General features: G+C 38.7%; 1 protein-coding gene across 6 annotated transcripts in view; it reads left to right on the plus strand.

Annotated features, from left to right (window-relative positions):
* Nucleotides 1-26709, plus strand: part of SH2D4B (SH2 domain containing 4B) — a 110773-nt gene that overhangs the window by 42926 nt on the left and 41138 nt on the right. For all 6 annotated transcript variants that reach the window (XM_071811753.1, XM_071811755.1, XM_071811758.1 and 3 more), the window contains 3 exons: nt 15580-15739; nt 16856-17003; nt 25520-25664. In XM_071811753.1, the coding sequence (XP_071667854.1) occupies nt 15580-15739; nt 16856-17003; nt 25520-25664 (453 nt within the window). The remainder of the gene's footprint in view (nt 1-15579; nt 15740-16855; nt 17004-25519; nt 25665-26709) is intronic.

Consider the following 26709-nt stretch of genomic DNA (forward strand, 5'->3'; position numbering starts at 1 on the left):
ATTGAAAACACTTCCCAGAAAGGCTGGGAAGATGACGAATGGCCACAATCACGAAGTGGGTGCCCTTACTTCACATTTCCCTGCTCTTCTGAGTCATTAATTCATCCATATCTTAATCAGATCTGGGAAAGGAAAACAGTGAATTTTTATTTTGCATTACAAAGGGGTTTTTTGTGTTTTGTCTGAGTTATCTCCTGTTTCTCAGCTTTCTAATTCTGGGTTGGCTGTAACTGTAAAACTCATCCATTACAAAATATGAGCTAATCCTCGAAGTAGCAAGACTTTTTAAAGTAGGTTAAGCTTTTCTTTGCCTTTTGAGTTTTGAACCTCATGGATTTTTCTCCAAATTTGCTCATAAATTTAGGAGAGTTCATGATAACTTCGTCATAATTCAGACTATTCATTTGGAATATTTATGGAAAGGTGAACTGTGATGAAAATCGCTGTCTACTAGGTTAAAAATACAGTCTTGGATTTGCATAGGATAGTGCTGGGAATATTTCATATACAGAGAACAGGTTCACTGGGATAACCCAGAGAGAGGCAGCTCGTTTATCTCTTTAACAGGACTGTGTCTTTGATGAAGAGAACAATAGTTTTCTTGTAGACAGATACTTCCTCTCCCTCTAACAGGATAGATTTAGAATTGGAAATTCTCTTCTCAGTTATGCAACAAAATCTGTGACCTCTCATCTTTAACTCTAGCAGTAAGTGTTTTCTTTGAATTTTTAACTCAGACATCTCTTGTATCAGAATCTGTTAATTTTTACCTGTTAATTTTTACCTGTTAATTCTGGAGATCATAGTTCATTGAGTAATTGGGTGTTTAGTTTCTCTTAGTGAAGAGGGTGAGCAGGAAGCAAAACTGTGCAGATGCCCATGTCTCACTGGCCATCCTGGCACCCCTATGTGTAATGAGACTGGGCTATGATCAGTCTGCTGTTAAAGATCAGTAAAGGCCAGATGTGAGGAGGGCATTAACATCTGAAATGAAGACTCCCACAGGAAGGCAAGCAGTGTAGAAAGAGAATATTTTTTACATAAATATTCTTCTGGATAAAGGGTCACAGCTAGTCAGGAAGGCTCTGATGTTTGCACTGCCAGCTGAGGAAACAGGCTTCTCAAGACACTTCATCACACTGGGCAAGAAAGCAAGTGGAGAGGCTTGGAAATAAACTGGGCTGCAAAAATTAATTGATTAAATAAATATATATATATATGTACATACATACATATATATATATATACACACACACACACACATATATATATATATATATATATATTATATATATATATATATATATATTAGAATGAGGGGGAGAATTTTCCTGCAGTCCATCTTCCCCTTGCAGTGCATGTTTGGGGTCATTCTGCTTGTATCAGAGAGGTGATTTAATTGTTTTCTAATAGTTCTTCAAGAGTATTTCTTCAGACAGGAGAAACGTGATTCTGAAAGGATTTGTGTCACATGCAGAAAAGATTTGAGGTGCTGGAATGTTTAGTGACAACACTTCGTTGTATGAGCTATTTATTGCTTCTTAACACTTCTATACTGGTGAGGGTATAATGGAAGGTGAACCTGCTGTCAAATGCTTTCATGTCCTGCAAAGTGCTCAGCATAGATGGGTTGGGTGTTGCCAGCTCCTGATGGAGAAGCTTTAGCTCCTGATGAAGCAAACAGGCTAGGCCTAGTTTTGGCTGAATACCTCATTAGCCCAAAATATTCAAAGCTTGTATTTCTGGAATGCCATCCACCATTAGTCTTTTCTAACAAGTGGAATATCGGACAGTTTCTCAAGCATGCCTAATATTTAGTTATATGACTGAAGTTCTCTGCGTCTTTGGGATCTGCAACTAAGTAACCATCTCTCTTCTTCTATTCACTCCCTTCCCAAATCGTTATCAAATCAAAGGCTGATTAGTAAGGGAAAGGAAGAAAAAATTCTCATACAAATTAATTGATCATTTGAGTACCGTTCTCAGATATGTTTTGTGAATAATCTTCAGGCAATAGGTTGTTCATGAAGTGTTCATTTCATGTCCTTGCTCTTGCTATTTTTGTTGCATGATTGCTCATTGAACATTACCAGTCGTTGCCTGGAAATTTGTTGTTTTGCTGTCTTGTATCTCCAGCCTGAGCTACTTCTGCAGCTAAATGCACTTCAGAAACGGTGGTTCTCGTCATGCTTAAATGCACATAATCCTTGATGAAGAGTTTGTTCTTTGCACTGTGATAGCTTCTGATCGGGGTTTTATTTCTGCTCTGTGAAGTCAAGTAAAATAAAGTAAGAAAGATGACAAATGAGTAGAACAGCAAAACTGCTTGCCCTGAAGCCTTTGCAAAGGCGAGTCTTTTTCAATTAATGCCAAAATGTGGAGCCACAGCTCTAATATAATTGAATGAAAGCAAAGAAACAAAGGCCGAACTCCTCAGACTCTCCTGCTTCTATACCTGAACAAGTAAAATAGAAGAAAGAAACAGTTAAAAGGTCTTTCTTGCGCTAGTTTTTTTTTTTTTTTTTTTTTTTTTCCTTGTTGAACTCTATTTCTTAAAAAATTTAAGCATTTTATTTTAGGAGACAAAATTTGTACATAAGAGAGGTCCTGAACTGCAGAGAAGTGTGCATGTGAACTGAACTCTGTAAAGCCCAATGATGATGGGTTCCGAAATCCTGTTTCAGCTGAAGGCTTCATTCAAGTACAGTCTTTGGATTCATACTTCTAGGTGATACGGTGTCCTCTCTGGAATTTTGATTTAGATCAGATGTATTTCCTGCCTAAATTAAGATTATAGTATTTTGCTTACTTCAAGAGTGTTCCATGAATAGATGCATTAACACTAAAAGTTTTTGAGTATGAGGATCATTGAAGTTGTGTGAGAGTTTGACAGATATATAAAGCAGGTTTCTTACAAGGAAATACAGATCTGCTTTTGCTCTTCATTCTTGTGTAAATGTCCTGCAGTGGGATGCGGTTCAAGCCTGCAAATGTGATCTGTGATTTGTTATGACTCCGAGTGGCCACATCTTGGCTCTTCTCAGAAGATGGCCCCCTTCCCTCAAAGTGCCACCACTCTGTGGAGGAGCTGGGCCCTGGTTCAGTGAAAGCTCTGGAATCCAGAGGGCTTGGTGTTCGGTTTTTGGTGTGTTGTGGGTTTCTTTTTCCACATAACTATGTGGCTGCTAACCCTGGTGCTGAAATCGTATTATTTTACTGCTTTTGGTAAAGCTCTGTTAAATCGTGAAAAGCCACAGTTTGCTTAGAGAGCAACATTGTAACTTTCTCCAGTCACAAAGTGGAAAATGAGTTAACAGCAGGACTTGCATAGGCTGCATGGACTGCTGAGAACTTGCTCTTGTTTAATTAATATTAATTTACTATTTATAAAGTGATAACAAGATTCTTGTGGGTTTTGTTACATCTGCTTTTAATCTTAAAGACATTTTAATCAGTTTGCTGCATGACAATATTTGTCAACACCAGGTAAATAGGGCCTCTAATATAACCTATCTTGTTGAGCTTAGTTGGCAGACTAGACTAGGAAATAATATGCAAACTCGTTCCTCCTCCCTTATCAGAAGAGATCAGTTCCCAAAGTGACATGGATATTGTTGGTGTAGGTGATACCTTTAACCATGACATCACTTCAAACCCCTGGGCCGTACTTACACCCTTGGCAGTGTGTTGCTGCTCAAGGGACCCACTTGAGCTGAAAGTCTGAAACTTTCTCTACGTTGAATTTCCTTCTGCTCAAGGGAGCAAAGCTGATGGGTTCCATCAAGAATTCTGTATTTTTTTTGGCTTGCAATCAGGAGCGCTGAAGTGACTGTTTTATTTCCTGGCCTTTTCTTTTTTTTTTTTTTTTTTTCCCCTTATACTTGTCTGTACCTCCCCCTTCTTTTCACTTGACACCTGCCCTCACCTTTGGAGGATGAGATAAGCAGAAAACTCCATCCCTGTAAGAGACGAGTGGAATATGCCTGCACGAAGAGAGCAAGAATCAAACCTCTCCTGGGCAGGCAGGCGCGGGAGAGCCCCTTTGCAGGTTGCTTTCCGGAGTGCCATCTGTGGGGTTTTCTCACTGTTGTGAGTATAATTGGAAGCAGGTGTTGGAGGTTTGGTTTTTTTTGAGTCACTATGTTGCAGCAAATTTTGCGTGATATGTATATTGACCCTGAGCTCCTGGCAGAGCTGAACGAAGAGCAAAAGCAGATCTTGTTTTACAAAATGAGAGAAGAGCAGCTGAGGCGCTGGAAGGAGAGGGAAGAAAAAACACGAATGGAGGAGGCCATGCTGAGAAAGACAGCGAGGCGCAAACAGAGTAAGATTTGTATATTTAAGAGCTGGGGATGGTGGGCATGGAACTGCCTGTGGTGCAGCATGCGTGTGGAAGAGATTACAAGGAAGAGTGCCAGTTGTCCCTGTGGGCTGGGGCAGCAAAAGCACTATGTTTCTGCTCCTTGTCTCTCATGGCTGACTCTTTCTCCAGGGGAATGGTTTAGTGTGAGAGTAAGTGGAATCATTTTGAAGTGTCTCTTCCAGTCGGGAGTCACTGTTCCTGCTCTCTCAGTGGTACTGGATGTACCATGACCAAGTTTGCCCTTCATTCCTAAGGCTTTTTTTTCATCTACCATCCCCACCTTTGCCCTTCAGTCAGGCAAAAGACAGTATGGCCTGTGCTGTTGAGTTTTCATTTCCATATGTCTGGTCTTGGGTCCAAGTGGTTTGAAATAAACAGAAATACTTATTTCCTTGCTTTCCTCTCTGAACAAGTGGCTTCCAATTCTTTCCCCATTCACAGGATGAAGTTAGGCTGATGTAAGATAGGAAGTATTTTAATTTGGGAAATGTAATTGCAGTGATTTCTCACTCAACAAGGAAATGTCACAGTGATACATCAAACACCCCTTTCCCCGTGAAATCCTGAAGATTGCATCCTATCCTTAAATCTGAATATTCAAAATTTCTAATTATTTTGGGTGGCTGATTTTGAGAAAGTGCTATAATACCTATGTGACTCTGCAGTCAGTGTTTGAAGTGTTGCTCTTCTCAACACACCCATGGAAGAAAGCTTTGCTTGGAGCACCTCAACTCAGACTGTTGAATTCAATTGTCAAACTTCTTAAAATATTTAGATCCTCTCAACACTAAAAAGTGCCTGTTAGATAATTAACAATTCAAAGAATATTATTAAAGAAATGTTTCAAAGCAAAACTAGTTTCTAAGATTCACTTGAACCAAAGGCCTTGATGAAATGACACTAGAGGAAGTTACAATGGCAGAATATGGCAATAATCCTTTCTTAAACTATGTGATTTCCCCCCCGCCTCCCCCTCCCAAAGCGTTCAGCATCAACATTTTCTGGGCCTTGAAGCTACTTAATTTTTGGCTTCCGTTTATGTTTTGGTGATTTTTCTCCATGTTCTCCACCTGCTACACATCACAGATTATGGAGTATTTTTATTCCTGTTTAAAATTAGTCTCTACCAGGAAATTTAGAGCTACTGTTACATGTTCTTTATTCCTGTGAAACTAAGTGATTTGAGCAGTTCCATCTGCAAGGTTTTGGTTTTGGCTCTCTATTGCATGACATGGATTTTATATTCATGGTATTTTGTTGAAGCCAATAGTTACTCTGGCTTTATAGAGGTCTTTGAAGCCTGACATACAGTAGGAAACAGAGGTGAGACTTTAATATATCTAATGTTGTGCTGAGTTTCTGAAATTTTGTATTTGACAGAAAAATGTGTACGTTTTTTGTGAATATGACCTAGTACTGTTATAAAATAATCTTACTATTTTAATCATAATTACATTTATAGGACTACCTATGACATCTTCTATTTTCTTCCTAGTTTGAATAGCTACATATGAAAACTTTGCCCCCCACCTCTTTGGGATGGCATATGGTGAGATAGAACAAAAGGAATTAATGACAGTGGGAACTTCTGTAATTAAAATTGCTCCAAAAAGTTCTTGGGCTTGATCTGAGTCTTATACCTCATTTGGTACGATTCTCTGTCAATTCAAGAACTTACCAGCAGTGGTACGTGTGAACCTAGCCACATAGCAAGAGGGGTGGATATTTTGAAACAGAGGAATGATTGTGAACCCAATTTTGGTTTTCCACAGTGACCTGGGGCTGAAGAGTTCTTGTGCAAGGTTTGGATATGTTGTATTACAGAAATCACAAGTTCAGAGTTGGGGAGGAAGAAAGTGGTATATGCAGATCAGATTGTCCTTGTGCTAAAAATCATCAGTGGGTTTAGGGAATGCTCATCAGTGTCATCATTTCTTCATTGCTTAGAAACTAACTAACAAAGGCCCCAAATCTACAGTGATTTTTATAGAAGCACCACTAAATGCAGATTGTCCGTAAACATCCTATTGAGTACTATGAAATTGGTTCTTAAAAACAAGACCATATCCAAACCATGAAATAAGATGTAAGTTGTTGAAAGTTAAATAGTGTAACAGTCTGTGTAATTAGTCCTATTCTTAATTTCTAACGAAAACGATATTAGTCACCTTTAGCACATGCTAAAATGTTCCTTCTTTTCCATTGGGACTGTTTGGTTTCCTGTGTCTTGAGGAAAGGTTAAAACAAATTTGTATCAGAACAAATAATTGTTAATGAAATTCTTTCACTTCAGGGGCAAATGAAATGTTTTCACATTATTCAACAGTTTTAATTTCCCTTCCTTTTTAAAAACACAGATATATGTCTAAAAAGGAACCACATATAAGCATCACTTCAGAATTAAATATTTCCTTTAGAAGAAACTGAATAAACTGTTCCCATGGTTTAGCTGTTTGTACCTAGCCTATGTTTGTGTTTTGCCTAAAGATATTAGTAGAATTTGTATTATTTGAGTCTTGCCAAAACTGCAGTGTTTAGTGAACTTATTCGAGGTAAAAAAAGAAGTATTTTCTAGCTTTAATTAAATCATGATTGCTGACTTGTACTGGAAATAGCTTCACAATTCAGTTGAATTCTTGGAAGTCTGTCTCCAGTTCATTTACAAATTACTCCTGGGCAGATCTTTCAAGAACACATTTTCATTATAATAAAACAGGTTGCCTTTTCTTACTGTGTTAAAATCACTATGGGAAGTCTCCTCAAAATTTCAAGATCCCTTTGGGATTTGCTGAAAATTAACCAACAGGCAGCTTTGCAATTTGCAAAGCAACATTTTTATTTGATTAGGCAGGAGCCCTTTAACCACTATAGCTGAGTTGGGAGTAAGTGAAGGACCCTGCCAATTTGGATTTTGACACTGATGCAGTACCCGGGGCTGTCAGCATACCCAAAATGACATCTCAAAAACTGTTGAGCATGAGGTAGCTGAAGGATGGTCATGGGGGAGAGAGAGGAAGCAATTCTGGTCTGCCGCTGCTTATTCTGACATTGTGAACTGCAGCTCATGATGTTCAGAGAGGAGCTGTTTGTAAACACTCCTATTTACCTATCCTTAGCAAGAGCAGCTGGGAGAAAATTGGGTAGGCTTATCACAGCATGGCTAGAAAAGAACTTCTTATCTAAATGGTATTTGTGTTGGAAAATCATTAGAGAATACATGAGGCTATTTGGAAGCGAGTGTTTCAAATATCACAAGTGGATGGTTGGAGGATACATCACTGTCGCGTGTGAAGGCCAGTGAGTGGGCATGTGTTTTAGTGTGTGTATGAAGGATAAGCATGTGTACATGCAGTGACTTTTTTTCTGTGTTTTTGAACTCAGAAGTGTATTCTTCAGTTATACTAAGGCCTCCATGCACTCTGGTAATGCATAGCTAAGATTTTATCGCCTGCAGAGATGCGCTTCTGGTAGAATTCATTGTCTCTTTCTTGATATGAGTCTAACCAGAGACATCAGATTTGAGTATTTCTGAAATATCTGGCTCTGTGTCATCTTGAATTCCATAGAGCACTGTCCTTTTGTTCCAATCTGGATACAACTGAAAAAGTAACTGGAGAACACTAGTGAGAACATTAGAATAATTTCTCTTAGGGAACTGAGCCAACTAAGCTTGAAGTTATTGGAAAAGTTTTAATGGAACATTCACAATGTGTATAGCAGCTTGTGATATGCTGCAGTTTTGTTAGTACGGCATACCTTGGGGCCAGAACTCATACTCAGTGTGGCTGTGTACTGAGGTACCATTCAACAGCAGCTTCTAAAGTATCCATTTGCTTCTCTGAACCTGGGGCTAGAAAGAGACCCCCAACCGCCACATGACCTAAATATGTACCAGATGGAACAAATCCAGAAGGACTTCTCTGCCCTCCTAGGATCAGCTGTAAGTCTGTGCTTTTTAGCCTTATATTCAGCCCTGCAACTGACTTCTCTGTTTTGCAGAAAAGTCTCAGCAGGATGTCACTGGCTAACTGGGCCTAGTCTCACTGGAGGCTTCTCTTGCACATGTGTGATCCTCAGCACTGGTGTTGTCTGAAGCATCTGGCATCGACCGCTTTCTGAGAGGGGCTGCTGGGTTAATTGAGCTGCTGGCAGGGAGAGCATCCCTGTGTTTCTCTGTGGCCTTACGTTCCTCAGCCTGGCTGGATGCAGCTGTGTGAGAGAGGCTTTGCTATATGTACCAGTGCTCTGGTAGTGATCTGAGGCTGTGACTGTCTGCAAGCTCATGAATACTTGATATGGAAAGACAGCAGTGTTGCGGCTGAGGAGAGATTGGGATTCACCCAAGTTAATTCAATATCTCCTTGCTGATTTTGCCAGTTTTTAGCATAAATGAATAAAACATTCAAGGACAGAGGCACCAGGTTTTGATAGCTGGATTTGGAAGACATCAGAAAATGCAACGTGTTCAGGGCAGCAGTGAATTTACCCAGATACTGGTTGTGACTTATTAACCTTCAAGTCCACTCGTGTGCTCTGGTGCTAGAAAATCTCACTGTAGTGATGTAGCTCTCCCTGCTTTTGTGGTCTTCTGTGCCTGATAAAAGGAGTCAGTGCAAACCTGCCATGCCGCATTAAGTAGGGGAGTCTGGTGCAGAAAGTGATCCAGAGTTCTGTGTTCATTCTGTGACAGAAGCCTTATCCTGCTGTGAATTTCCAGCAGACCCTGAAGTAGCCGTGCAGACTTGTTTTTGTTTATTCTGCAGTGGTGGAAAAACCTGAATGCTTTGTGATAGCTTTGTGTGAGAAACTGAACCTTGTGGGTAGCTTTTACTCTTATAAAGAAACAATTTGGATCAGGAATCAGAAATTATAGTTCTGTATTCCTGACTTTATTTTTTAATGAAAAAAAAGAATCAGAGGAATGATACTGATGTGAATGATTTTACAACCTTCAATCTTTGATCTGAAAGGTACCTGCATTTTATACTGTTTACAGTGAAAAGGTCATTAAAATGTATATGGAGCTAGAACAATGTCTTTAAGAAGGAGTTATGAATGTTATCTCCCAGTTGAAAGTGGGCAAATTACAAAATTGTTACTTGAAATAGCGTGCCTTGGCCAGGGAGCCAAGAAAATATCTGGGACGTACTAGATAGAGATCACAGAAGTGACACCTTAGTTCTGGTTCTGTTTTGTTTTGTCTTTTTTGGTTTACACTATGCAAACCTACGTATACCTATCGCATATATACATACCATGTGATAATGTGACCTTTAACTGTTATGTACAATTATCTTTGCTACATTTGCTAATTACCATAGTCTCATTTGAGTAACTGTTTCCTCCCTTAATGTTTGCTCTCTTGCAGTCGCTCTTACTTTATTTGATCCTGCAGGGGTATATTGCGGCATAATTATTTCCATGGGAACAGGCAGTAATTCCATAAACAGAAGATTGAGTTTGTTACATGATCAGGAAGCAGCTGGAGAACCATGAAGGCTGATTTTTCGGCAGTGCTGAGATCCTACAACCCTCATTAATACATTCATGTAAATCAGCTGAATTTCTTTCTCCCTCTGCAAATGCTCCTTTAAATAGAAAGGCACACAACGCAGTGTTGAAATTGGAGGGGCTGTAAACTGAAACACTGAGGGAGATGCTCAAAGTTCAGAATTTTTCCCCATTTTCATGTTTTAAAATTTGAAGTGACTGTTTTTTCTGAATGTATTCTTGGAAGAGTGGTTTGTGGTCCTGTGACTATTGGCAAGGGCAGACAACAGAATGAATTATAGCAGGTCTTCTATTGTGGGGTTTATGTTTTTTTCATTACTTTCATCATTGCCACCTAATGATTCTATATGTATTTTAATGGATTTATGGTGGTTAATGTAAGGAAAAGTGCATTCTGTCCTTTGAACAGCCTCTCAGAAACCACTATTTCCTAAGTTTTCTCCTTAGAAGTGAAATTGTGTGTGTATGTGTGTGTTTGTATTAAAAAAGTATATATAAATAATATACTTGTACTGGGTAAGCTGAAACTGAGAACAGCCTAAATATCATTCTCAGTTTCATCCTAATCAATGTGCTTCTAACACACATCCTACAGCTAATGAATGGTACTTCATCTATGCTGTAGAATATAAAAAATCAAGTTTATATTTTGCAGTTTAACTCCAGCCACCAACTAAGCACCGTGCAGCCACTCGCTCCCTCCCCACTGGTGGGACGAGCGAGATAATCGGAAAAGTAAAAGCAAGAAAACAGGTGTGTTGAGATAAAGACAGTTTAATAGGTAAAGCAAAAGCTGCACATGCAAGCAAAGCAAACCAAGGGATTAATTCACCACTTCCCATGGGCAGGTAGGTGTTCAGCCATCCCCAGGAAAGTCAGGCTCCATTGCATGTAATGGTACTTGCGAAGACATACACCATGACTCTGAATGTCTCCCACTTCCTTCTTCTTTCCCCAGTTTTATAAGCAGAGCCTGGTGTCATATAGTGTGGAATATCCTTTGGTCAGTTGGGGTCAGCTGTCCTGGCTGTGTCCCCTCCCAGCCTCTTGTGCATCCCCAGCCCACTCACTGGTGGGGTCAGGAGCAGAAAAAGCCTTGGCTCTGTGCAAGCTCTGCTCTGCAGTAACTGGAACATCCCTGTGTTATCAGCACTGTTTCCAGCACAAATCCAAAACATAGCCCCATAATAGCTACTGTGAAGAAAACTAACTCTATCCCAGCCAAAACCAGGAGCCATAAACATAATTTGCTTATAAAGCCAAGGGTAAAATCTCATGTAAAACACATTGTGTTTAGACCAAAGTATACCAGATCTCTAAACTCAAAAAACAAAAGCCACCAAACCAACCAAACAATACCATAACAAACAAACAACAAACACCAACCAACCAAAAACCTCAACCCTACTCTGAAAGCTACAGTTTCTCTGAATGGCAAAATTAGATCAGACTGATCAGCTGTCTTGATGTCAACAGTGAATGCTTATGCAGCATATTTCAAATGCAGAATAAGTTTCAGGAGCCTTTTTCTAGTGCAGAGAGAGAAAACGAATATTTTCTAAAGAGACAGTCAAAGGCTATTTGGATGACTACAAAGCTTTCCAGTGAGTGAGGAGGGAGAGTCAGTCGCTGTTGCAGAGAACTGTGGTGGGAAACCCAACCTCAGAGAAACAAGGCTGTTCATGGAAATAGGCGATGCTTCTGAGAAAGTTTAAATAGACTTCAAATGCCATTCCATGTCTCTGAGATTATAAATGTGTGCTCTCCTAATTCTCTCGATTTACGCTAGGCACAGGCTGTAATATTCGCTATGGTGGAAGGGCAATTTTGGTTACTGGCACTGTCTGTCATTTTGCTGGATAAGCAGACAGGCTGGGGCTGAGTGACAGCCCAGCTGGGAGACTTGACATGCAGTCAGGCCTCTAATGGTCCTTGGAGTAGCTGCCTTGTGAACACTGGAGATAGATCACAAGTGGGAATTGTTTGAGGGTGCTGGAGCTGTCAAAGACAAACAAGCTTGGAGGAAGGAAGCTGAGTCCAGCAGTATTCTGTTTGATGTGATTACTGTTATTTTTAAAGTGCTTTGAATTAGAAGTGTGCATGAAAATTAACCCAGATATAACCCAAAACTGTTAAAAAAAAAAAAAAAAAAAAAAGCACAATCCAACCTCCCAAAAAACAAAACCCCCCAAACCAAATCTGTGGTTCTTCTGCCCCTCTGTCCCCATTAGCAGAGGCAGTGTAAGGCCAAGTTCTCTCTTGTGTAACTCCATTTGTTTTAAACCTTAGTCACAGTGTGGAAGTCTGAGCTGGTGGGAGTTGAAGCCTGATTTAGCTTGAGGTTTGTGGGCAGCCAGGATTCCCCTCCCCTGCACCTTTCAGTGCTGTTTTCTCTCTCTCCCAAGGTGGCTGGCAGTGTTTGTGTTTACTAGCAGCGTTTGACCATGGCAGGGATGATGCCATGCCTGCCCTGGGGATGATGGTGCCCTGCTTGCACCAGGATGATGCTCTGTGGGGCCATGCAGCACTACTCATGGTTGTACTACAGTGCTCTATGTGTATGAGATTAGCAGTGCTGCTGGTAGAGACTAATAATTCTTATAGGTAAGAGCCTGGAGTTTACTGTTGCTCTCTAGGGCATTGTTTTATGCTTGCTTTGTTGTTATAGAATTGACTGCAGAAATACAAACAAACAGAAAGCATGATTTGGTATTCGTTTTGATTGTGTTTATATGTACGAACTCGTGTTGCTGTTGGTTCGGGCCGTAGGTCTCCAAGGAAGTTTTCACTGTGATCCCATTGTGCTGTAAATTTGGTATCCCTGATTTTGCATTTGTCTTAAGTAAGGAGCAATATACAGAAACCAAGTTACTGGTCTCAAAGCAGCATAGGTGTAGGTTTAGGAAGACTCCATGGGAGATACTAATTCATGGAGGAGCTACAAGTGAAAAGAACTGCAAGAGTGAATGTTGCCATCTTATGGTGCTACAGAGTTGTTTTAGACAAAAATTCCCCTGGTAGAATACTATAGTATTTTTGGAAAAAAATTGCTAAATTATTCAGTATATTTTCCTGATAAAGCACTGTTTCTTTCTAAACCACTTTCATTTCTATTCTCCAGTCCAGGCTAATTTTGATGTCCACTGCTTCCTAACGGTAATTATTTGCAGACTGCCACAGTCTCTCCAGAAAAAGAAAAGTACTTTTGTGGTCAAGGCACAAGACTGGACTCAAGAGATTTAGTTTTGATTTCGTAGCTCTGCATTAGCTTTGTAACTGAGCACAGACCTGCTTCTGAACAGGAAATATGAGGTTCCCTTACCTCTTTCGTACCTAGATTTCAAATTTGTTTGGTCAGAACCTGTCCCTTCCTTTTAGATTTACTTGAATTTTTCTATTTTTTTATATTTCTATTTCATTTGAAAATGAAGTTTGTTAACAAAATAATACCTTATTACTTGAGAGGCATCTTAAAGCAGGAATTATTTTATTACGATCAACTGTCATTGGTGGTAATCATGTGCTTGCAAATCAGACAACACTATTAATAGTTTCCTAAAAATATTAAGGAAAATAATTTTCTTTACTTTCAACTCAGCTCTTGCAGTTGGTTCTACCGTTTAAAAGTGGAAGTCCAGTATTGTTAGCCTAGAAGAGCCGACACTGACCACTATGAACTTGATTCTGCAGGTTGCGAAGACTTTGTGTGGCAGGAATTCATTTTTCACAGTGACAGATTCTTCTTCCTGAGCTGCTTATTTCTTTTCCTGCACACTAATTTTTCATGTTATTCTATGCTAAGAAACTACCAAGTTTTATTATCAGGTTCCATAGTAAAGCCCATCTCCAACTTTGAGATTGTAGGTTTAAGGGAAGATTTGAATGGGAAACATTTATTGAAGTGAAATAGAAAGCATGGTTGGATGTGAAAAAGACCTTGTCTTGTTCTGAATAAATTAATGTGACCAGACAGTTCTTGGCAGACACTGTTCAAATGCTATATCTAAAAAAACACAACATAAATGTTGTGCTGACAGGAACACTGAAGTGCACGGAATAGGAATTACAATAAAATACATTCACGTTTATAAACTGAGACATAATCTGGTAAGCTATGAAAGAGCAAATGCTTTTGAGAGTTATTGAAGGAAAACAGCATTAGCTTAAATTCTACCCCTTTTCGCCCCAAAGTCAGTACCATTAGACCAACACTGGGTTTTCATATAAATGACATTTTCAAATTTGATATAGAATATTAGCTTTCATTGAGAGATCTGATATGTTTGTTGCCTTCGGTTCCTATTGTCAACACTTGGGAGTGTGGGTTGGCACCGGCACTGCCTGCTGTCAGCAGCCCCACGTAATTCACTCCTGCAGTTTTCTCTCCTCAGTCTGGGATGTCAAAAACACTTTATTGACTGTGCATTGGGGAATTTAATCTGGTTAAATGGATACTGTGCTATTGCAGAACAACAACAGGTAGTTGAAGGTGAGAGTAGCTAAGCAGATGCTAGTAGAGAAAGATATAGAAAGAGAGGAAGCAAAGACTGGCCGTTCAAATAGGACCATGTTTCTTTTAGCAGTTATGGGAACATCTGAGAAAAACTACCCAGGAAAATGGTGGGCTGTCCATGTCAGCAAGTGAGATGAACTGCCAAGCTGTTGTGGCCTTCTAGTCTGCATTCTTTAAAATAAATCCATTGTCCATCTTCACAGTGGTCTTTGTGGTGGAATCTCCTTTTGTGAAGAACAATTTCAACAAATGTCCATGAAATAGAACATAAAAATGGATGCATGAGAAGTGTTTCTACAAATTCCTTATTATGAACCTGTAAAATGTGTAAAATATACGAGAGTTACACATAGAAAAGCAGAAAGAAAAGACCAAACCTCACTAAGTCAGGTAGTGTATATGACTATTAAAATGTATTCAGATAGGGTCTAACCCTTTGTAGTCGGTAAGACTCCTATAGTTGGTTCTTGGACGTGAAGGTTCACCCAATGTATGCTATTTTCTAAAGAGCATTCAGTCTACTTTGGTGTTTTTAAACTCACCATGTCAACATGGTAACCATACATTTTTGCATGGTGTCTTTCATGAAAACTAAACCAGAAACTTAATCTCTCTCAATTGCCTGCGTGAGCAGCAAAGCCTTGGCAGTGTTGAGATGCGCACTCTGAGCGTGCATCTGTGAAACTCCTTCACACACTGCGAGCAGGAAATTCCTGGGTTTTTTTGCAGGGCTTCTGATGAAATCTCTATATGCTCAACACTTGACATTCTCGGTGGGCTGAAGCATTGCTAGTCACGTAACGTCGCTGGTTATTGTTGTCACTCCATCTCTTTTTCCATTCTCTTCATTAATCCTTTGCTGAGTGAAGGAAGAAAATATAACTATGAAAAAGGGATCATAATACCTAAATTCTGGTAAATGCATGTCAGAATTAATAATCCCTTATTATAGTAGGATAGTGAGTCTTTAAAGATAGTGCGATCTGGAGTGTACAAACCCTATTTTTTCCCCAGCACGGTAGATTAATCAAATCTGAAGTTTTCATTCAACTTCTTAGTAATATATTATTTTGAATGGTAAATTGCAAGCTTCATGTTCCTTAATTGCGGATTTCACATCTATCTACCTATAATGACAGAAGAATTTGAGCCAGTGTTTATATTTTTGGTTTGTTCTTGGTGGTTGTTACAGGTAACAGCAAACACGTGCAGTGGCTGCGTGGGAAGGATGGTGAGGTCTGGGTCTGGGTGATGGGAGAAGCCCCAGGTGACAAGCCCTACGAACAGATATCAGAGGAGCTGATAGCAGAGCGAGCCAGGCAGCAGGCACAGAAGGAGGCAGAAGAACTATGGTGAGGATTTAAGAATCTGAATTCAGGGCCCACTTGGCATAATGGGAGACGTGGCCTTGTAGAAAGGCAGCAGGTAATGGTGGGTAAAACCGGTAAGTATGTTTTATGAACATTTGCTTTTGCTCATTTTGGCAATTTTGAAACACATGAAAAATGTAATTTTATTTTAATTGATTATTGAAAAGCAAAAACCTTCTTTCAATTAAAAATAAAAGTGAAGCAAACATTTTTCCTGGGGGGAATTTTCCAAAACCATGCCAGTTTGTCAATAAGTAAAAATGAAACAATCTGACTTTGAGATTACTAAATTAGAAATATTTGTTGTATCACACATCTACGCCCACAATGGGGATTTGGTACGTAAAATCCATTTTGAAATTGGTTTTATTTGCACATTGCTTGTATTAATTCTTATCCCATTGGGTCAGAAACTGATTATACAAAGTGTCATGCTGGTGTTTCCAGCAGGGCCTCTTCCAGCTTTGGGGGAGATTCAGAAGTGTTTTGATGCTTGATATTGTTGGGAAGTAGGCCACCTGCCTCCCGCGCTTCGCTTTGTAGTGGAACACTGGGAAGTGACAGTTGAAAAATCAGATTATTCTGGATTGTTCCATTTCATATGAGTTTCTTCTTGCTTTCAGTGATTGCATATTTAAGCAGGGATTTAAAGTTTCAACCTAGGCCCTGTGTTCATTTTATGTTGTCAGTACTAATAAACAATCTAGTTTAAGAATTGGGCAGACACATTTGCATTGGTATTAGAAAGACAATAAATTCCCAGTCATGCTTTGTTATAGTGACAGAAAAATCTATTTTTTTCAGCCAGAGAAGGAAAAATACAGGCTATGACTCAAAGAAATCCAAGAAGTACCTCTCTAATTTAGAAGGTGCTATTTTAATTAGTCATTTATCAAAAATTGAAAATGTCTGCTGTCTGGATAGTTTCCTCAAATCTGATTTGTGTTAAGTCTCTTGTTAAAGGCATTTTAGTTCTTTCCATGTATATTTACATGAAGTCTTCTGCTAATTAGTTGTTGCACTCAGTGAGCAAGTATTGATCCTTTACTTAAAAAAATAATTAGTGTCTTAAATTTATTTTCAAATTCTTTTCTGAAGGAGACAAAAGGAGGCTGAAATTACAAAGAAATTCCGGGATGCTATGGCTCAAGAAAAAGCCAGAATAGTGGCAGAAAAATGGAAAATAGAAATAGAAGACCGGAAAGCTGCTAAATTAGAGGAGGAAAAAATTCAGGAGGAATTGAAGGTTTGCACAGAATAATTTAGCTTTTTTAATAGTGTTTTTATAGAGATTCAATGTTCTTGTCACCTTCAGTGCATGTTTATTAATAAGCTTTAAAACCCAGAGTTATAATTTTTCATCCTGGAGTATACAAATAGCTACATGGTGTTCACCAGAACAGCTGGGCGAGTGATGCGAAAAAATTACATATCTCATTCAAAAGCATCAGGACAATCAAACTGGTTATTCAGCTCACATATCAACAGAATTGTTCAGTCAGCTGTGCTGAGTGAATCATACTGGGGGAAAAAATGTACAATTGTGAAATGTCTTATTTTAACTTAGTTTGCTTGTGTGTTTTGGATGAGTTCCTCACATATTTCACTTGAAAATTTTGTCACTGCTTTCTTTCAGATAATGAGGGTTGGATCCTTCTCCTACTCAACATAAGGGAAAAGTTCAGTTGGCTTTGATGGGAGAAATTCATTTGCCTGATTTTTATTGATTTCTTTATGAATTTTCTGTGAGCGTGGTTATAGTATTTTAGTGTTTTTTTGAACTAATTTTTTTTCCACATTCTTTTGCTGAAAATAACAATTTGAAAACTAACAGGAAAAGAAGACCTCTGTCTACCCTTTTCATGTTACTTTATAAAGATAGAAACTTATTTAAAAATTAGAAACCAAAATGTAATTGTTTAGCGTGCAGGGAAATTATCACAGTCTTCTGAGGCTGAAACTGCACAAGGTGGGTGAGGCTGGGTTTCCATGGAGAAAGCTGGTAGCAAAATCGGATTCCTGGGAGATCTGCATCGAGTAACTTCTGTCTACACGCCTCTCCCTGCTGACAGCTTGCTATGGCATTTTTCCTTTCTTGGAATGATGATTAAAGGTGCAGAAGATGCAGACAGACTCCCCCCCGCTGTGATGGGAGAAATGCTGAAGAACTCAGCGTTAAACTTTACGGTTTGATTACAAACTGGAGTCAGCAAGTTGCTTGTCGTTCTGTGAGCTGTGGGTCTGGGGCTTGAGGGTGGTTCTGTAGCACAAAGCAGGGGCAATTCCTGCGGCCTCCTCTGTGCAAAGTTGCTGATTTACCTTTGCATGATTAATTTGAATTCATAAGAGAGAATGGGCCTTTGAAATTTGGTGTCAATGAGTAACGCAACTATACCTTTCAAGTGCCTCTATTAATGTATGAATAATGATCAGAGCAACTAATTAAACACTCTTTCCAAAAAGCAAAGCCCTCTCAAACAAAGGCCAATACAGGCCTGTTCACTTATATCTCTGTGGCTGATTTACAGTGCACTTGCTGGGATGAACGTCCACAAGCTCATTGTTATTCTTCTGTTTCAAAGAGACATTTTTGAAAAGCAGAGTGAGCAACTTGGGAGACTTTTGGTGACCAGTGTTCATTATTTCCTTTTAAGGAAAACTAGTCTTTCCATCATTGATACAATTTAAAAGGAATGGCACCAAATTCTGCTTGTTTTCATATCGATGGAAAGGTAATGTCACAGTGATCTGTGTTCCCACTGTTCCTTGGGAAGTCAGTGGGTATCCTCCATCCAACTGGGTGCCTGGTAGGAACAAGAATTGCACTGTTGTAAGTGGGATGACAATTTGGTTCAGTTTCTACTTTGAATTTCAAATACTAACCTTTAGGTAGGATTTCTTTAACCCTATTCATAAAGTTGCCAAATCTTTATTTTATCAAAGAAATAGAATACATTTTTTCCCCTATGGTTTCCTTTAAATCCATTATTTGAAGAGGATATTTGCAAAAATTTAATTAAATGACCAAAATTTTAAGATAAAACCCAGCAGAAATGAACTCTTTGACTTCAAAAATGAGTTTGGAAACAAGACATTATGTAGCAATTGTTTTTAAAATGCCTCTTTATCGAGTGTGCTCCCAGCATTTGCTGCATTAATACAACAGCAGTCTAATTACACTTCCAGCCCTGAGTCTTCAATGAGGTCTGTTAGGAGGAACTTGGACCAACACAGGGTTTCACCAGCAGAGATCCAAAGGCAGGATTAATCCCTGGTGCTATAATACCACACCTTTGCTACTCAGAAGAACAGCTTATCTATACTTGGTCTTCAAAGAACAGATCTTATATGTAGTAAAGGAATTTCAAAGGCAAGTGTACCTCACAGGCTAATATGGGGGAGTTGTTAACTTCTCTGTCAGCTGGCTTGTTTAAGCTCACTTGATTTTCTGTCTCCTTCCCATTTTAATCTTTTTATAACTACTCTTGTGCAGGGGAAGAAGTACATGAAATATTTACATGCTGAATGAGTGGAAAGGTGCCTAGACAGGAAAACAGTAAAGTTATGTTTCTGGAATCTACTTCCAACTTCAAAAAGTGAATAGAGCTAAGGTGTTGGGAAAAAGTTGAGCTAATGAATCTACTAATATGTGACTACAACCATTGAAATCACAGAGAAATGTATCTTTCATTAACGAGTCAGGGTATGAAATGAAGCACAGATCATTTAGCAAGTCCACTTTAGCAGGTTTAAAATATTTAATGCATTGGTAATCATCCTTCCGTGATGATGACCAGACCATGTTTAAAGCGATCTCCAAACTGCGATATGATAAGTTCAGTCTCTGCTAATGCTTCATCCTCTTAAAGTGTTTTGACTTGGGAGATTGAAACTCTGTCCTTTCTACTAAGAAGTTTAATTTCTAACCATATTGTATCACAAATACTCCTTTTGAAAAATGCTTTTATTCGTCTTGATCTATTGTGGGACTTTAGGGCTGTCTGCACTAGATAAATGATATCTCACGTATCAAAGTGAATGATAATCTCGGTTTCCTTTTCCAACACTTTTCTAAAAGTATTGCTTTCCTTGATGCTTCTTAAGCAGAAATGCCTTTAATTTGTGATGCTAGAATACAAATGTTGACTGCTCTATTTTTGCAGTTTAAGGACAGCTATTCTTTTATGCACTTATTACAAAGGACAAATAAGAGAGGCAATTACTATCATTAATCTTTTCACTAATTCACAAAGCCTATGAGATCATAGGCATAATTCCCAACTGTTATCAGTTGCTGTCATTAAGAGTCTTGAACAATGTGCAGAGCTAAGACAAATTACAGGTACGAGTGTCAGCCAGCCAGGGGTGGGTGGCATCCTTCAGCTACATTTAGAAATAACAGAGAGATACTCTCTCAGCTCGCTCTTCATGTGGTCTACATAAAGCATGAGAACGTTAATAGTGAAGTACTATCTGTGTGACAACATCAGGTACCTGCCAAATGTAATAATATAAGCAGAGTTGACAGTAAAGCTAGATTGCTTCTTAAAAACACCTTGGGAGTTGAAATTTCTGTTAACCAAAAGCTGCATATAAATGCTTGTTTTTCTTCCTGCATCAAAAAATATTTAGTAGGAGTTTTAATGAGAGTGGCACTTAAGGAAAAATAGTCCTTATTCTCTTGTTAGGAAACAAGAGAGGGAAGAGCTCATTATAATTTCCTTCCACTTTTTTTTTCTTTTAATGGTCTTAAGTTCATGGCCTTTAAGTCCAGTTGGGATTGTGATGAGTGAAGTGAGCTTTTTTTTAAGGTGTGAATCCACGAGTTTCTGTGTCCTGGCTGTTTCTGTTCATATCAGAGAAGACAGGTTTAGAATTAACCCTCAGAGAAGAACAGAATAATTAGCGCTTCGGGAGATCTTTATTAAGGACAGCTTCTGCTTATTAGAAAGAACACACTTCAGTCCTTTGGACTTGGATGGGCTTTCAACATGTGCCTGAGTGCTTTACTGTGCCCAAAAGTGCTGTGGACCTGATTCTTCAGACAATTGCTGCTATGTGTATAAGAATGCACTAAAACGTCACCACCACCACTTATAGTAGTGTGGGCTTTTTATGATATAGCAGGGACCATTCTGTCCTGATCTGAAAAAACCTGTCTCCAAGTTAACATAAGCACTTGGGTGGGCCTGTTATCTTTAAGTGCAAATAAGCTGAAAGTTCAGCTCTGTGCTCTCCTCAGGACAGCATATTTAGAATCCAGGAATATGCCAACACCTTCCTGCTGGGGTTTGGCACCCAGTTCGTTCTGAAAATGCCTCAGCTGGGTTCATTCAATCTCATTTACAGTAATTCAGTTATACTTCATTTTGTTTTCTTTTGTACAACCAGAGTTTAGAAATTTTTTTTTTTTTTTCTACGTAGTTATCTCTTTAACAATGTTGGAAGTGAGGCAGCTGTGAGTTTCTGCTGGGAATCAGGTCTTTAGGTTTTTCTATCCTACTTGTGAGGAACTGTGATATTAAAGAAGAATCTTTTCCCCAGTGACATCAGTAATGAGTGCACTGCTGAAGCCACTGTCTTTAGTCTGGATCACTAGTAAAAACTAGTAAAGCTTTGTTATTTTCCATAGGTAAATGGGAAAATCTGAGCTGCTAATGAGGGCAGTTTACATATTAGGAATTCAAGCTGCAAAGAGACAAGCTCTTAGCAGATTTTCATTGAATCTATGGCAAGTTACCAAATAGTGTATGTTGTTGTCTCCCTATATGAGCCATATATGAATAGCATGTCCTGGAGCATATCCATGAGCAAAATGTAACAACTTCTACATAAAATGTGACTGCATTTTGTACATTTGTCTCTCTGCAAATACATGCACAGTGAAGTGATGCAAACCCTGTGTTCCTTTTGAGCCATTGCTAGCAGAGAATAAAATAATGTCTCTGCAAACTCTTTTCTGAGGTGAGAGAATTTTCTCAGAAAAAAGGTTAGGAAGGAGTTGGACATATTTCTGATTATACTCTCACAACTCTGTTGGAAACTGTCAGGTGGGTTTGCAGAGAACTCTGAATTCCTCCTGCCATGCCAGGCTGTCCTGGAGTGGGGGACCCAGGAATTTCCAGATTCCTGTTTTCAGAGCAGGGTGTCCTGAGGGCTCAGATCTGAAGCCAGGTTGGCTCCCAGCTCTGTGGCTGGTATCCTGCAGGTCTGCCCTGGCTCAGCGCTGGCTGCTGCGGCGTCTCAGGAGATTCACAGCAACTGGAACGGAGCTGCAGCTCTCAGGGCTGCCCAAGATGTTTCCTGCCAGCCTGAAGCTTTGAGGAAATCCTGGGCATCCTTTGCTTCAGAGAACACTGTTGTAACAAGTATGCCCTGTGGGTTTTGCCCTGAGCAGGATGTCAATGTTTTAGCTGCCCTGCATCCCATAAGACTCCCCAGAGAGACCCCAAAAGCCGTGGCAGCCAGAAGCTCCGTTTTGCATTGTGAAAAAGTAAATTGCTTTGTTTTGGTTTTTCCTCTGTGCGTTTTTTAAAATGATCTTTCTGCAGCAAAAAAATAAATGCTGACCTCATGTCATCTCATCTGCATTGAACTGAAACATTAGAAGCTAACCATGGATAATATTAAATATTATTTAGAACTGGCTGTAGTAAACCCATCAGACATTGTGAGGCACACATTTACAGTAACAAGTAACAAGTTTATGGTAAATGCTCAACTGCCGGAGGCTAGAAAAGATCATTTAGCATGTTCAAATTCTCCAGTGGAGTTAAAGCTGGAGAAGATTACTGCTGCCTATTGAATTGCCAGTGTGATTTGTTGCAGCAGGTTAGTATTTCTTGGCAATTTGCAACTACATACTGGATTGTCACCTTCCTAATTATTCTGGAAGAGCTGAAAGGGTCACAGCACACAATACAATCTCTCTCAACTGTCAGGCAGAAAGTGATGTTTGTAGATTATTATAGCTCTTCACTGTCAGCTCTGGTGTGCAGGATTGTGTTCACAAGGAGAAGCAGGTAAACTGGTCGTTGTGTTCTTCCAGTGGAGTAAATGAGAGAAGTTCAATTGTTCTTGCTCATTTAAAATACAAACATATACTTTTTACTTGACGAAAGGATGAATTTTCTATCCTCTGTCATACTAACAAGGCTTGTTTCTCCTCACACACCTGTAAGGAGTTGCACAATATACTTACACATGCATCCATGTGCTAATTTGAATAAACAGAATTTTGCTTCCTTTAAAAAGGAAAATGACACAAAAAAGTTTTGTGAATTCAGAATCGAGTGCTATCACTGACAGGTACTTTGTTGTTATTTCTTTGATTTAAATCTCCTTTTTTCTCATTAAAAAAAAACCAAGTGCTTCAACAATAGCTACATTAAAAAAAGTAACTTGTGATGAAACTCATGTGATTCAGGGAAAGTGATGTGAGACTGATTATTATTTTTTTTTTTTTAAACTTTTTCTTTTTCCATATTAAGTTTACTTTGTGGTTTGAGATGTTGAATAGAAAACATTTTGGTAACCCAGGATTACCTCTGTGTCTGTCTGTCTTCCTGAAGAGATAGCTTAGATGTATTGGATTTTTTTAGGTATAAGAGCTAAGTAAACGAATGTTCTCCTAATAAGCATTAAGAATAGCTGATTACATACTATTTCCAAGAAGGGAGTAAAGCCATTTACTAGAAACTGAAATATAGAATCCTTAATTCTATGGGGTATGTAAAAAGATTTTTCTTTTTAAATTTTGGATGAACTGCTGGTCTTTGAAAACAGTGCCTCCTAAAAGCATTGACTTTTCAAATATAATGAACTGTCCATTCCATTGGTCTTTTTAGGACTTGGGAGATAACAATGGCAGGATGATGTTAGAAATAATCAAAGATACTAGCATTAAAATATTAAAAAAATGACTGAAAAACAATACTAGGGTTTTGTTTCTCAGAAATAATAAGAGCAGACTAATTTATTGTTTGTTGTGTATTATGGAACTATTATTATTTACACAGGTACATGACTTAATACCCAAGATTTCAGGTCTTTTGGTTTGTTGCATTATCAAGAAGACAGATCCTCTCTGCTGGTGTAACTGGTGGAGCTCAGCTGTGCTGAGAAACGTTGATCTATGTCACTTAGGGAAATGGAGCAGTGGTTGAATTCTTTCAAAGGGTGGAGATTTGCACTTGTTCCATTTTCCCACTCTGAAGATGGTGTTGCTTGTCACTGCTAAAATGCTTCTTTTCAGTCTTTTTGAGTTGTCAGTGGACAAAAGCATTTAGAGCTGTGTCAGTTGGCTGACTACTCCGAAGCCAACCATTCCTGTGAAACTTAAGACACCTGTCCTTGTTTATTCACACTTGGATTTACACTGTTATTTCCATATTTACGCAAATATAACATGTCATTTTTCCTTAAATGTACTGTTGTACTTAAGTGTACTGTTGTGATGACCAGAGCAACCAAACAGTCCTGACTCCTCCTGCTGCTTCTGGTTCTCACTGAGATTCTAGAGATTGCAAACAATGTTGTTTTGGAAAGCTGTCTTCCAAAAAGAATTATTGTCCCTTCAATTCTGAATTTCTGGTTAACAGCAGGTAAGTTCTGCAGAACTAGAGAGAACCAGGGGCAGGGAGAGGAAAAAAAAAGCCTTTCCTTCCCCATGGTGGCCAAAAGTTTTTTCTGTTTCCCAGACAGACATCCCAGGTACTCATTTCACCATGGGGAAAATGTGTCTGAGTCCCTTTGAGGGATATTAGAAACCAACATTGTTTGGACATTCATGTTATTGTATTCAGGCTGCCTCTGGTATTTATACCCTGGCAGATGTTAAAATAGGACAGGCAACCTTCGAATGCATACTTTTCCGATGTATTATAAAACACAAACTATTGACTGTAAGGTAATGTTAAGCAATTAATATATACTTTTACTGAAGTAATATAGCTTTTATATAGTTCAACCCCTTTCAGCCTAAAAAGAAGCTGAATTGTACCAAACATTTAGACATGGTGTGAATTTTTATATAGGTAGCATCTTTAAACACTGAACACGAAGAACCCATGTGTTAGAAAACTTAAATGTGCAGGTTACTTTTTGCAGGATGATGAGCAACACAATGAAAGCTCAGTTTTGCATCTCCTGAACCCACAGACCAAGTTTAGGGAATAACAGAAGTCAGATTTCAGCCCCGTTTTTAAAATCTTTCCACTCATATTTGTAGTACTTATTAAAATAGATCACAGATTGTCTTAGTGATGCTGTGAATTCTGCTGTGATGATTCTCTGTATTGGTTAGGATGACACATGGTGACAGTTGCTAAACTAAGAGCACCAGTAAATCGGTTACTGAATTCTACAGATTCTGTAGATGTGTCTGCTGCTTGAGTGACAGTGATATCTCCAATGGGAGCACATGTGGACATAAGGACTGCTTATGGACTCTAGGATAGCACAAGATTTGGTGCCACATGATGAGACATGTTTTACATCTAGATTTCTGGTCTTAGATACTTACATGTTCCTTCTTCCTGTGATACCTGTGCATCTCAAAACACACCTTCCTCAGAAATAGCTAAGAGGTGGGAAACCTCTATTAACCTGTTGTGGTAGGTGAGAAGCCTGAAGTTAGAAGAGACAGTGATTTGACCAAGGTAACATCACTGCTCTGTGAGGGGGGAAGCAAATGAACCAGTGTCCTAACTTTTGGCACATTCTTCCTCTTTAGTCACCTCAGTTTTACTTCATTTTGCCTAGAAAAGAGAAGAGGAGGAGAGGCAGAGGGGAGAAGAACAAATAAGGCAGCAGGAAGAAATCCGAGCAAAAGAGTTGTTTCTGAGTCTCAAGCAAGCTCAGCAACATAGTCAACACAGTGACGATGACCAGGAGTGGGAAGAACAGTGTGAGTAAAATTACCTTCACAGGATTCATGTTTTTCTAAAAGCAAATAGAAGGAGACTTGTAGAATGAAAGAATATGTTTCTGAAAATCTCTACCTAGAGCAAGGCAAAATGCCGTGTTATTTTGCGGGAAAATACCAGCTTGACCTTGCAAACGGAAGTTACTGTGAATTTGCCAGTCTCACATTTCTTTCTGAATAAAAATCCATGTCAATGCCTTGTAGCAATTGTTTCGTGTCCAGTGACTGAGATCATTAATTTTTGTCTAGTGTAATTAATTAACAGTTTTGGCTTAGTAACAGTATTTCCAGACAGTTATTTTGACAGATTGTCCTCAGCTATCTCCAAAGAGGTAAAATCTGTCTTCATCTGTGTTTTAATTACTTCCATATGGTGAAGGGGTCAAGCTATGATATCAGCACTGAAACTCACTTAATTTCAGAAGATTACAGTAAATAATAGATTGTTACCCTTAAAATAATCCTTATGATGATCATCTCACTCTATGAAGGTGCTCTTCCTTTTTTAGCTACCCTCAAATTCTTTATTAATGTCATCACTGTGATGAATTTAAAAGGATGTCAGTGATTTTTCAAAGCCTATAAGGAACAGAACAAATATATTACTATGTGTATATAAATACATACATACTCTAGAAAAGTAAAGGTTCACATTACGAGTAATAAGACCAAATAGGTTATTGTGAATAAAATGAGTGTCCAATCTACCTGGAGTCTATTGTGTAGTTGGCTTTAGAAGTAGGAAATTCTTTTGCAATAAGGATTGTGCAATTTTGTTGGAGGAAGAACATTTCTCTGTTTGCCATGTCTACACTGATTTGATTACTCTGCATAAAAAGAAATATAACAATTAGATTGTAGCTCATGTGGGATTATTGTATTAATTATATATAAAAAAGGTTAATCAATTAGTACTAAAAATGGAGTTTTAGGGAGCTGATAGTATGTGTTGCATAAAATACCTCATGCAGTGGGGGAAAAAATATTGATGTCATGGTACTTATTTCCTGAGAGAAGTGAAAAAAAA

The sequence above is a fragment of the Patagioenas fasciata genome, chromosome 8, assembly GCF_037038585.1.
Source record: "Patagioenas fasciata isolate bPatFas1 chromosome 8, bPatFas1.hap1, whole genome shotgun sequence".
Taxonomy (NCBI): domain Eukaryota; kingdom Metazoa; phylum Chordata; class Aves; order Columbiformes; family Columbidae; genus Patagioenas; species Patagioenas fasciata.